This window comes from Acanthopagrus latus, chromosome 17 (genome assembly GCF_904848185.1).
Source record: "Acanthopagrus latus isolate v.2019 chromosome 17, fAcaLat1.1, whole genome shotgun sequence".
Lineage (NCBI taxonomy): Eukaryota > Metazoa > Chordata > Actinopteri > Spariformes > Sparidae > Acanthopagrus > Acanthopagrus latus.
The window spans coordinates 2,081,223-2,093,778 of NC_051055.1; the positions used below are offsets into that span (position 1 = coordinate 2,081,223).

The 12,556-nt window shown below is 41.5% G+C and overlaps 1 protein-coding gene across 2 annotated transcripts in view; it reads right to left on the minus strand.

The window, feature by feature from the left end:
• dyrk1b (dual-specificity tyrosine-(Y)-phosphorylation regulated kinase 1B) overlaps window positions 1–12,556 on the minus strand; it is a 68,774-nt gene that overhangs the window by 3,254 nt on the left and 52,964 nt on the right. For both annotated transcript variants that reach the window (XM_037073410.1, XM_037073408.1), the window contains exons 2-11: window positions 10,775–10,947; window positions 8,577–8,696; window positions 7,289–7,477; window positions 6,066–6,213; window positions 5,487–5,636; window positions 3,424–3,560; window positions 2,592–2,738; window positions 2,039–2,179; window positions 1,370–1,490; window positions 661–843 (exon numbers count right to left, since the gene is read on the minus strand). In XM_037073410.1, the coding sequence (XP_036929305.1) occupies window positions 661–843; window positions 1,370–1,490; window positions 2,039–2,179; window positions 2,592–2,738; window positions 3,424–3,560; window positions 5,487–5,636; window positions 6,066–6,213; window positions 7,289–7,477; window positions 8,577–8,696; window positions 10,775–10,843 (1,405 nt within the window). In that variant the 5' untranslated portion in view covers window positions 10,844–10,947. The remainder of the gene's footprint in view (window positions 1–660; window positions 844–1,369; window positions 1,491–2,038; window positions 2,180–2,591; window positions 2,739–3,423; window positions 3,561–5,486; window positions 5,637–6,065; window positions 6,214–7,288; window positions 7,478–8,576; window positions 8,697–10,774; window positions 10,948–12,556) is intronic.

Here is a 12,556-nt window from a genome sequence, read left to right on the forward strand (position 1 = left end):
CCCCTTGGATGTATTCCCTTTTATTGCTTTTATGAGTGGAATCATGGCCAATATAATTTGGCTTCTCAAACAAAAAAAAATACAAAAAGAAAAACAAATCTTAAAGTTCGAAGTGAAAACACAATTCTACAAAGTAATGTTAATTCATTGCAAAATATTTCATGTTAAATAAGTGACTGCGTAAGTATTCACCCCCTTTTAAAATGACTGACCTAACTGAACAGAGGTCCAGCCAATTGCTGCTAGTTGTCTCACAACTGGTGAAATGGAGATCAGGTGAGTGCAGTGAATGTGACTCCAGTGATTGTAGTATAAAGACAACTGTATCTGAGGGTCCAGTCACTTGTTAATCAGTATTCCTGGCTACAGTTACACCATGAAGACAAAAGAACACTCTAAGCAACTCTGTGAAAATATTGTTAAAATGTATAAGTCAGGGGATGGATACAAAAACACTTCCTAGTCACTGAACATGCCCCGTAGTTCAGTTAAATGCATCATTAACAAATGGAAGGAATATAGCACATGTGTAAATCTGTTTATCCTTCTCATGATGCTTTTGGAGGACTGATCATTTTGAGGGAGCTAGAGGAGAAGAGAGAGTGAGTGATTAACTGCTATGAGGGAAGCTTCAGAGTGTGTGTGGAGAGTGTATTTTACCAGAGCTAGAAACAGAGCTAGTAGTGGAGGTTGAATGGGAGTGGTCCATGGCAGGAGAGGTGGATGTAGATGAACTGGTGTTGGTTCCTTCATCTGTCGTCTTCTTGAAGAAATTGTGCTGCAGTGCGTAGAATGGTGTGATGCGGCTTTTAGGGTCATAGTCCAGCATGCGCAGGATCAGGTCTGGAAAAAGACAAACATGACCATATTGATGATGATGGATACATTTTGAAGTAGCTACAGGACGCAGGGATCAAAGATGCTGTCCACACAAACATGGGTATTTCATAAACAAAGGTTTTTCTGTGAGTTTCTCACCACATAAACAATGTTTAGCTCAATGAAAATGGACCTTACAAAAACTTCCAGGTGAAGATATTTATTTCTGTTGAAGTACTTTTGGTTTAGTTCCCTTTGAGCCCTGCAGAACTCCTGGTAACGGTACCTGAACACCAGATTTGCAGTGTGTTTCCACTGTGGACAGTACCCTTCAGTGTACTCTGGCTTTTCCAACTGACCAATCAGTGATCTGCAGTGTTTGAACTCCACCTTTTAGTATCGTGTTAGTCTGCTGGGTACCTCAACAGACGGGTGACCAAAACACAGGATGAACGGTTCTTTTGGTACCATCCACAGCTTTTGACAAAGAAGTAAAAAACGTGAACTGAACTGGACTGCTCATTGTAAACAGGCTTAAGTGTTGGATTACCTTTAAACTTCAGGTAGTCACAGGGGGCGTGTCCTGGCTCACCTGCCCTCCGCCCCCCTGGCCCACCAGTCTCAACACCCAAAATCTCATGAAGACGCCGTGTGGCTGGGGGCTTATACTCCTGGAAAACAAACACACGCACACACATACATTCACACTTGTTTAGATACAAATAAATGTGAATTCAGGATCCTCCAAACTCACATTACACCTATGACAAATCAGTCAGAAACTTTCTGCTCTAACACCTGAATTAAAATCCACAACAGCCCATGTCCTAATAATCCAGAGAGGTGGCTGTGGACAGACATTCCTTGTACATACTCATTCTTTTCCAACGACAGAGATACAATGAACATTTCTGGCAAGAGAGAGTTTAATATTTTCAGTTGGAATTCATAAACCTTAATACAACTTTGCAACAAAGGTTAGTTCCTTTCCACTTCAGCTGGAGTATACACACAGATCACAGTGATCTCAGTGTCTCTCACGCAGCCCATGACTGTTTGAAACACTAATAAAAGCCTCATTTGGTTTACTAGAGCAGCTTGTTTGTTGTTTACAATAACTGGAAAGAGCACATTTAGTTTGTGTGCATCAGGTCGACAGAGGGTCTGAAGGTGAAAGTTGACTTTTGAAAAATAAATGTAAATAGTGCATCTGCCAAACCTTCTTGATGTCCTTGTTCTTCTTCACTGTCCAGAGACCATCTGACAGCTTGTCAAAGTACTTCCTAGCTTTAGGAGCTGCATCCAGCATGTGGCTGGGTGGGACCCCCAGGACCTCCACAATCTTATTCATCTGGTCAACCTACACACACACACACACACACACACAGTACTTGTATTGTGTACATACGTAGAGAATAAGGCTGCAATCATACTCACTCTGAATACAGTACAGTTATTTTCATTCAGGATACTGACAGCTCATTCACATATACAAACACTATCAGTCACTAAACAAGTCTTGTGAACCTTCACCTGTGAATGTTCAGTGGTAATGAAAATTAGAAAATTAGTATGTTAAACACTGAATAATTCTATAACACCTCCTGTGATTTATTATGACAAACTGAACTAGATGAATAGTCAAGCCTGAGCTGTTGATGAGAGGACACACAGCCTCCTGAACGACTTCACAGCTAACTGCCACCTGACAAGTCGCTGAGTGGCATGTGAACTGGGAGAAGTTAACTACTGTGTGATGTGGTCGCTCTTACCTCATTGGAGCCACTGAAGAGAGGCTCTCCTGTGTGCATCTCCACCAGGATGCATCCCAGGGACCACATGTCAATGGCCAGGTCATATGGCATTCCCAATAGGACCTCAGGAGAGCGGTAAAACCTGCTCTGGATGTACTGATAGATCTGAGAGGACGAGACGGAAGAGGAGACGAGTTCAGAGACTCTGCTCATAGATGTCAAGAAGTTCAATTACTTTAATAAGACCTTGAAGCTTTTCTTTATATCTATTGGGATCCAACCAAGGCCCCTGTGCTGCAAAGCAGAGCTGGTCAGTGACTTGTTTAGAAGGGCCAAGGGGCCGGACTGTGTCCGAACTGTAAAACTCTGAATCTAAACATGTTAAAACAATGAATGCACTCAGTTTTAGAATTTGAAAAATAAACATTTATTATATAAAAGTGCAGGAAAAAACATGCCCAATTAAATCTTAAAGTGGATTGGCAGTTTGATTCTAGAAGATTCCCTCTGCTTAAACTGACCTCGATCTTTTTAATAAAATAAGACACATAATGAATGAACGAGATAATTAACCCGCTAACAAAGTGATCAGCCCCGGCCTCTGAAGCAGCTCTGAGTAGCAGCTCCTCCCACAGCACAGAACGCTCTTGCCATATTACGTTTTCTTTTTGATAAAGAGCCCCCTAGTGGCAGAAAGTACATATTGTACACGTAAAAGCAGAATTGGGAATAAAATCTTGCTTTGGTTTCAACTTAAGTACGACGTGTGTATGATATATTTCTCCTGTTATTTTCTAATCCTCGACTCTGGGGGTTGTTGGGAGCGTCATCCAGCAAGCACCACACTTACCCTCTGTCCGAGCTGGCAGGAGGAGCCAAAGTCAACTATCTTGATCGCAGATCTCTTGGGGTTACATAGCAGGATGTTCTCTGGTTTCAGGTCGCAGTGGATGATTGACAGCTCTGGAGTGGCAAGGAATAATAACGCTGTGGACAGAAAGGACACCATTCTTGTAATTACCACCTCCCACAGTGGGTCATTTGGTGTGTACTATGACAGTGGACGTAAAAAGTTATTGTAATATATCCGGTAGAAAAAAGTTGGGACGCTGTGTAAGAGAAATTAAAGAGATAATGATAATTTGCTTACTTTTCGTCCACATACTGTGTACTCAATTGATAACAGAACACTGACAATATCTTTAATGTTAAACCTCATCAACTTCACTGTATTTGTAAATAATAATTTAGTAAAAAAAAAAAATCAGATGATGCCAACAACTTGTTTCAAACAAGTCTGGACAGCAGCAGCAACAGACTGTGAAAATCAGGAATGTTCCTAAAACACCTGATTGGAACATTCCACAGGTTAACAGGTTCATTGATGCCAGGTGAGAGTGTCAGGAGTGACAGGATGGGCTGAGGTTCACCACTTTGTGAAGCACATGATCGCATAAAGGATCATCTGGTCAGGGTGCTGACAGTAATCACAGATCGGTTTTGAATGTCAGTGGTTTTTTATAAGTGTCCCAACTTCTTTGGACTCAAGCTTGTAAACTGTACTATATCATATGACCATATGTATCTTGCATGTTTCTTGACCTTGTATCAGCAGCACATCTGCATTTACTGACACTCACATGCAGTGTGCCCCTACCCACAGGCCTCATATTAGAAGGAATTTGTGCCGGGTTGTGCGATGGTGTGGGAGGATGCTCCTGGGAAAGTATCATCATCAACTCTGCCTTCATTTCTTGGCTCCTGTCTTGGGAGCAACAACTTCTCTAGCTCTCTCCATCCACCACAGGGATGCAGAGTATTTCCTCCCCTGCTGGTGCCATCTCCTGACACTACACTGTTGTTTGTGGCACCAAGCAACATAAAACATACCTCTGTTTAAATTGTGCCTTACTGACACTGAACGAGTCCTGTCGATCAGTGGTAGAAGAAAACTTTAAAAAGTGTGTTGTAGTAGTGAGCTATCATCCTGTTGCACTCTCTTCTACTGCAGTGGTATAATGGCACCCAACTGCAGAATTAGTGCCACCTACTGCTTATCTCAGTGAACCAACACAGTGATGGTGGATGGAAACAAGCAGACATTTGGATTTGTTTTTGCAGATTTTTTTCAAAATGTGGATAACTTTGGGATACATTTGGATGGAAACCACATAATATGAGCTCTATAGTACCCCACCTGACATACGTAGGGAGTTGGAAATGAAAAAAGGTGTCTAGTACCACAATTTAATGCTTTTTTCTTTTTCCGACACAGCATCTTACGCGTCTAAAACTGTCTAACTTATACATCTAAAAGTCTAGTTTTCAGATACTCCTTTATAGGTTATCCCCAATGTTTGAGGACACAACGTTAAGTATTTACCTACTTCAAATAAAAGAAAAATTCAACCCATGTGCACATCCTTTTTTTCTTTCTTTCTTTTTTTATGTTATCAAAGAGGGTGTGTTGAAATCTGGGAGAAAGAAACCTGCAACCTTTCAGAAATAGTGCCGACACGTACATATTCTATGTTTGTATGCAAGTACAGTTTGTATTTTCACAAACTGTACATTCCCATGTAAAATGACCGTCTTTCAATAAAACCAACCCTTACAAAAACACTAACACGTGAGAATTTCTTTTAGGTTTTTCTGGACATAACACAGCCAGCATTATACAAACCACTGCTTTTATTCTTGGTTCAGGATGCTGTTCCCTAGAACCTGAAGGTCTTGACAGACGGCTGAGTTACAAGTACTTGGCTGGGGAGCAACACGTTGTCTTTCGTGTCTCTCAGCCAAGTCACTGCAACAATTTTAGTCTCCATAATCACCTAAACTGGCACAGTAACTGTCTCCATGGACAAACTCCAGTACACTGTGAATCCAAAGTGAGCTCCTCCATTAACCCACCTGTACAGAGCTGCTGTGCAAATTTTCTGGTGAGGTTGAGGGAGACTCCTCTGAAGTTGGTGTTCCTCAGCAGATCGTACAGGTTGTAGCTCAACAACTCAAACACCAAACAGAGATGGTTCCTAAACATAAAGTGACGCTTCAGGTGGACTGCACCGAGACAAATTGACAGACAGACACACACACACAGACAGATGGGAGACAGGGAGGAAGGTTAAGATATACCCTGAAACAAAGTTGAGGTCAGGCAACAGTACTGAACAACATTAAAACAACATCCTCTCCATTTCTCTCTGATGATTACACACTTTTCAAGTCCTGGAACTATGTGACTAAACAATATGAGGAGAACTGATGCCGTATCTACTTTGGATACCTGGACACAAGGTACAAGGTTCACCTTTCTGAAACAGTTTCTTTTAATTGAGTACATCCATGCAACTCGATTCTGCCTGGCAACATGACTGCTACAAACAATATGGTGTCAAAACATCTGTGAGGCTGTACACGTATTATATCTGACCTCTGACCCCTCTCACATCACTGTAATGTACGTGTGTGTGTGTTTTGTCCACTTACCAATGTAATATTTCATCTCAGTGTCATGCTTGTTCATGAGCTCCAGCAGGCGTAGTTCAATCTGTGCCTGGTTTAGAAACGCCTTTTTGTTCTTGATGATCTTAATGGCAACCCATTCCTGCTCGTGGTGGTCGTAGGCCTTCACCACCTGCAGACGCACATCAGCACATTACCATCACACACCCTGATCATGGACTCACTCAGTCCCAACAACAACAGATTAAAGCTAATGTTCAACAAACATTAAAGTCCACTTGATTCATCCTCAAACCCAAATACATCCTTTGTAGGACTGTTAACCCCGCTTCAAACACAAATTGTCCTTTTTTAAATGTATCTTCATGCATAGAATAAACCTACAAGATATAACATATCAATTTAGTACACTGTTTCAATTATTATTATCATTTACTTTTTTTCTTTTCATGGCTTTATTGGACAGGACAGATTAGAGAGACATGACAGGCTACAGGAAGAGAAAGAGGGGATGACATGCAGCAAAGGGCCACTGGTCAGATTCCATTAGATATCTTTGAAGTTTCCTACTTTTGATGCTTAGCCAAGCGAACACTATCATAACTCCAGCTCTGTACTATTAGTCAAGTCAAGTTGAGTTGAAATGAATTATTTTTTAGCACATTTAAGACAACATGAGTTATCCAAGGTGCTTTACAAACAAGGACAAAAGAGAAAAAGGTGTACAGATCACCTGATCAGTCTCAGAACTAGAACAACCTTTCTGAGAGCCCATTAGTAGTAACTAGTTTATTTGATTGAAAGCCAAAGAAAGAGGTGTGTCTTGAGCTGTGCTGTGAACCACTCAGTAAAGTGGGCAGATCTGATGTGGTGCAGCAGCAGCCCTTTTCACACAGTTAAAACCTGGCAGCCGCGTTGGGCCCGACATGACACACTCCCTGTGATCAGAACGACTTACGACTTACTGAACCTCAGCAGCTGTCACTGACTGCAGGAGCCACCGATGACATCTAACACACATCAGCTGCAGTCAGCATGCTTTGTTTCATCTCTGATGAATTCAGACCTTTGTTACGAAAACAATTACATCAGAAGAATAAACCTTTGAGGGCTGCTTCCTCATGCTCCACTTGTGAAGACAGCTAAAACTGTTTATAAGCAGATATTGATCTTCTGAGAACCAGATTTAATAAATTATCAGTTCATGTGGATTGGGTTCTGTGTAAAGTCTCCTTTGTTGACCTTACCTGTCCAAAGGAGCCCTTCCCGATCAGTGAGTCTATCTCATAGCGGTCCAGCCACTTTTCTCCATTTTTGACTATGTAGTCGTAGTTGTCGTCGTCATAGCCGTCATTGTAGACTTTTCTCTCCTTCTTGGTGCTGCTGTCCTCTGGAGGGACCTGCTGGGCCCTCCGCTTTTTCTTAGTATAGTACACCTGTGGAGGAAACAACAGCTCAGGTCCCCAGCTCTACTTCACAGTGCATCTTAGGAATGACCCATTACATTATCTGCACATCATTGACTATCATTTCTTTAATATTGACTGTTAGCTAGCTCCAGCTTCCTCATTTCCGGCATTTTTGAAGGACACGGGATGTTTTTAATCTGCTACTAGGTTCTGCATACTGTCAGATGCAAAAACCATTCAAATATCAAAATACTGAAGGACTTTTTTCTACCTTTTAAAATACTGAGATTTTTTAACAAATTGTGATCATGTAAGTAAACAGAGAAAACGTAATCATTTTTCCTAAATCATTTTCAAATCTAGTCTGCTTTGAAACACGACTCCTTTCACAATCTTGAACCTAAAGACTTTTAGAAATCTCAACAGATTGATGTCAACTTCACATTGAATAATTATTTTCTAAATTTCTCACAGCTTTTGAAATAGGACGGTTTTGGTTTGATGCATCATTCACTCCTTTCCTGAGTTTATAATGGATGTGTATTGTGCTTCACATGTCACGTGACTTGTGAAGTCACCCACCTCTTCTTCACTGCGCTCTTTTACGTTTCCTCCCTTGTAACTTCCACAACTTTTGCTTTTCAGCCACGATCTTAACATCAAAAAGTGGACAAATATGTCTTATTTCAGCGATAGAATTTACAGTTTCTGACTTTTCTGCTTCGAAACACCAAGAAGGCCATTCACCTGTTGCTATACATACTTTTACTTCTCACATCATTAGACAAAACCCAAAAATGCACTGACATTTGAAACTTTTAACCTTATCCCAAAAAGTAACACATCCAGAGTTAACCTGCCCATTAACCTCCCACAGTCAAAATATATCAGTCAATATATATTTTTTACCGCTGCAATATGTAAGATATGGCCACCTGTCAAATTCACACTCAAAACAGACAGGGGCAGCGAATCCCTAGAGAAACTGCTAATGCTGCTAACTGTAGCTGCTATCTGCAGCTAGTTAGCTGAGTTACCCATGCAGCCAATGGTCCAGACTGGAAGCTTGGGGACCAGGTGTTAAGTGAAGTGCGTGTGTGTGTCATAGATGTGTCATGTATCATACCTCATTGATGTGCTTGTAGGTTTTGATGAGGTCAACAGAAAGTTTCCTCAGTGGAGCGCTGGCAGGGTCTCTGAAACTGGGGGGGATCCTCCGCTGGAGTATGGTCATATCAGACAGCACCTGCAGAGGACACACACACACACACACAGCAGCACTTCACACATCAGTGTGTCTAAAGTCTGGAGGTCTGGAGGCTGCTCAGTCATATATCGATATGGGAACTTTTTGCTCCCTTATACAGTGCTCAGCGTAAATGAGTACACCCCCTTTGAAAAGTACAATTTTAAACAACATCTCATTGAACACAAAAACAGTTTCCAAAATGTTGAATATAAGTTTAATATAACATCTGTTAAACTTATAACATGAAAGTAAGGTCAATAACATAACTTAGATTAAACATTTTTCAGTTTTACTCAAATAAGGGCGATGCAAAAATGAGATCACCCCACAACAAAAACTACTAAATCTAGTACTCTGTATGGCCTCCATGATTTTTAATGACAGCACCAAGTCTTCTAGGCATGGAATGAACAAGTTGGAAACAATTTGCTACATCAATCTTTTTCCATTCTTCAAGAATTATCTCTTTTAGAGACTGGATGCTGGATGGAGAGTGATGCTCAACTTGTCTCTTCAGAATTCCCCATAGGTGTTCAGTTGGGTTCAGATCAGGAGACATACTTGGCCACTGAATTTCGATCAAAATGGAACTTAACTATTTCGGATATAAACAGCTGCATACTAAACATGCAGCGAGGCATTACCAAACGAACACAAATTAATTTGTCCTGAACGGACATAACAACTACTCTCGTGCCAGGACTTTAAAGCATGAAAACGAGGAATGAAGGAATGGAGTGCATAGAAAACCAATATGCACACTCAGACTTTGCATGTTCTGAAAGCTTCCGACGCAGCTGAACACACCAAACATATTTGTTCCCGACCTCGTCCGAGACTCTCAAAACGCTACAGACGTCCAACAGTTGGACCGGTGTGTTCCTGCCTTTAGATGTGTGTTTAGGATCATTGTCATGTTGGAAAAGTGCACGACAACCAAGGGCGAGGAGTGATGGTAGCATCTTTTCTTTCAGTACAGAGCAATACATCTGTGAATTCATGATGCCATCATTGAAACACAGCTCCCCGACACCAGCTGCACTCATGCAACCCCACATAAGGACACTGCCACCACCAGTGTTGTGCCTGAACGCGTTCAAAGAACGATCATTCATGAACTCTTTCATATTTTGGGCGAACGTGAACTGAACGTAGGTATTTCTGCCTGATGAACGTTTTTGTGAACGCGTCCATTCTGGCGTTTTGAACAGCGCGCTCTCACAGTTTAACTTCGTTCAAGACCGAGCCAGATTTCCATCGAGCCTTCCCTTTGAAAACCGTCTAGAAGACACCGTAAACAGGCCAAGAGTATTGTGCATGCAACTCGCTTTACTCCCGATCAAAACAAAACTTAACGATTTCAGACAGAAACAGCTGCATACCAAGCTGCATGCTGAACTTTATAAAGCTCACTTCCTCTAAGTGCTATATGTTAATGTCTCTCATTTACACAGGTACAGATATATTCAGGAAAAAGTGAGGAACCAAAAACAACGTATGTAACGTTCTCTGATGATTATAAACATTAACTACTCTGTACGTGTTTAGTATACAGGTCCGCACCAAACCACAGGATGTATTTTTATAATGTTTTACGAGTGTTTACAGCCGCTAATGTACGTAACGCTGCCTCTAATTTCTTTCACCCTAATTTGAGTAAAACTGAAAATTTTGTCCTCTAAGTTATATTATTAATCTTACCTTCATGTTATAAGTTAAACAGATGTTATATAAAAGTTAGTCTTGTCAGCATTTTGAAAATTGTTTTTGTGTGCACTGAGATATTGTTTAAAATATTACTTTTTGAAGGGGGTGTACTCATTTACGCTGAGCACTGTATCGACATTGGCCTCAATCACTGCATATTGGTCGGCACATTTATCAACAGGTAGAACACAAATCGGTTCCTGTGCAAAAGGCTCGAGTGGCAGATCCACCTTCAGTTTTATTAGGTTGAATACACCATCAACAGTGTGGTGAAATGTGTCAGCTCAGCAGTCAGAGCACTAGTTATGTCAAGATAAAAAAGAAACTGTTAATGAAACCGAAACATCTTAAAGGTGTGTGTGTGTTACCTGCTGCTGCTCGGCCATGGAGTGGATGGAGCTGAAGGAGGGGTGTGTATGTGTGTGCTGGCTGGTCATGGCTGGCTCAGCGAGGGAGAAGCCCTGGGCAGTGGAGGAGGAGGAGGAGGAGGAGGAGGAGGAGGAGGAGGAGGAGGTGGGCGGACATCCTGAGCTGCTTACACCTGGGAGAGAGAGAGAGAGAGAGAGAGAGACAGAGAGACAGAGAGAGAGAGAGAGAGAGAGAGAGAGAGAGAGAGAGAGAGAGAGAGAGAGAGAGAGAGAGAGAGAGAGACATGATTAGAGAGGGAAACCCCAACATTCTTATCTGTTCCCATGCCGCCATCTTTGGACCAACACAGATACTGCTGCCCTGTTTTCACACCACAGCTCATCACACACAGACTACTGTCTTGATTCACCATACATACATACATACATACATACATACATACATACTGAACCATCCACTACACATATCCAAGTGTGGTACTCAGGTTACACACATCACTCTCAGATGGGCGCATTTCTGCAATTTATTTACAATATGACTAATTCATCAGCAGTGTGACCTCCAGAACTGTAGGTATCTACACAAGCTCATTAGTGCACAAACGTCAGCGCACTAATGGCTGACATCATGTTTCCCTCTGATTCAATCACAGCTCAGATACAAAACAGAACATCAGGATGACCTTCCACTGTATCACCTGCTGGTCTGGCTGCATGATTCTGGTCAAACTCAGAGCCAAATTAATCACCTGAAAGTGAATGATTTCCACTCAGCGTGAAGTAGGGCTTGGTGACTGGATTGTGATTTTATTCTGCCGGTTTAATGGTGAAGCTCTGAAGAACATCTGAGAGCCTCTGCTCAGTGACAGCAGGTTAACACACACAGGCCAGCAATGGCAGAGAGAGGCAGCATGTAAATCAACTTCAACACACAATTGTAAACCCAGAGGTTCAAACAATGAACTCTGCTTCTCTGGATTAGAGCAGCTGTAGCCACCTCTCTCCTCCAGCAGCGGTCTGCAGATGAACAGCAGCTCTGGACCTCCACTCAGCACGCTATGAGGCCAACAATATCTCACACCTAACTGCCTCAATCGAGTGTACATTTCACCATTTTGTCCAACAACTTCATATAAGCACACGCAGTAAGATCATTTGTGACTCCCTGAAAACACCAACAGCTCAGATGCAGCTGCATGAAACTAAGTCTGTTATCTCTTCAGAAAACAGTTGGATCTGCTGTCACAATATTTAATCAATATTTGATCATTTGATCAGCGTTGGGTGGCCAGAATATGAAAAAAAAAACCCAAAGACCTTTTTTAAGTGATTTTAGGGTTCGTTATATGAAATTAAAAATTTTAAAAATGTCTTATTTTTTCTCATCTGCTGTTGACCATGAAAAAAGGTCTTGTGTTAAAAATAATGATAATAAATCAGCTGTTTTTTTGTTCTTTTCTCAGAGAGAATGAAGGTCAAATGTTCTGTATTATTTCTCTCCGACACAGTTTTCTTGAAATGTAAATATAGTCCACTTGACTGAAATTCATCAGCTGTAGTGTGGCACAGGACTGAAATTGGAATGAACGGCCTAAAAAGATCAGTTTCCTTTGATTTGGTAACCCCACCCCTTAGATCAGTACAACATCTGGATGTCAGGGTCCACACACGATGAAGGCATTCATGAGCCACAAGGACAATCTGGAGAGCAGACGAAGCAGCTCCACACTGTCAAGAGAAACAATCATTCTCCCTCAAAAACACAAGTCTGCAGAACAATTA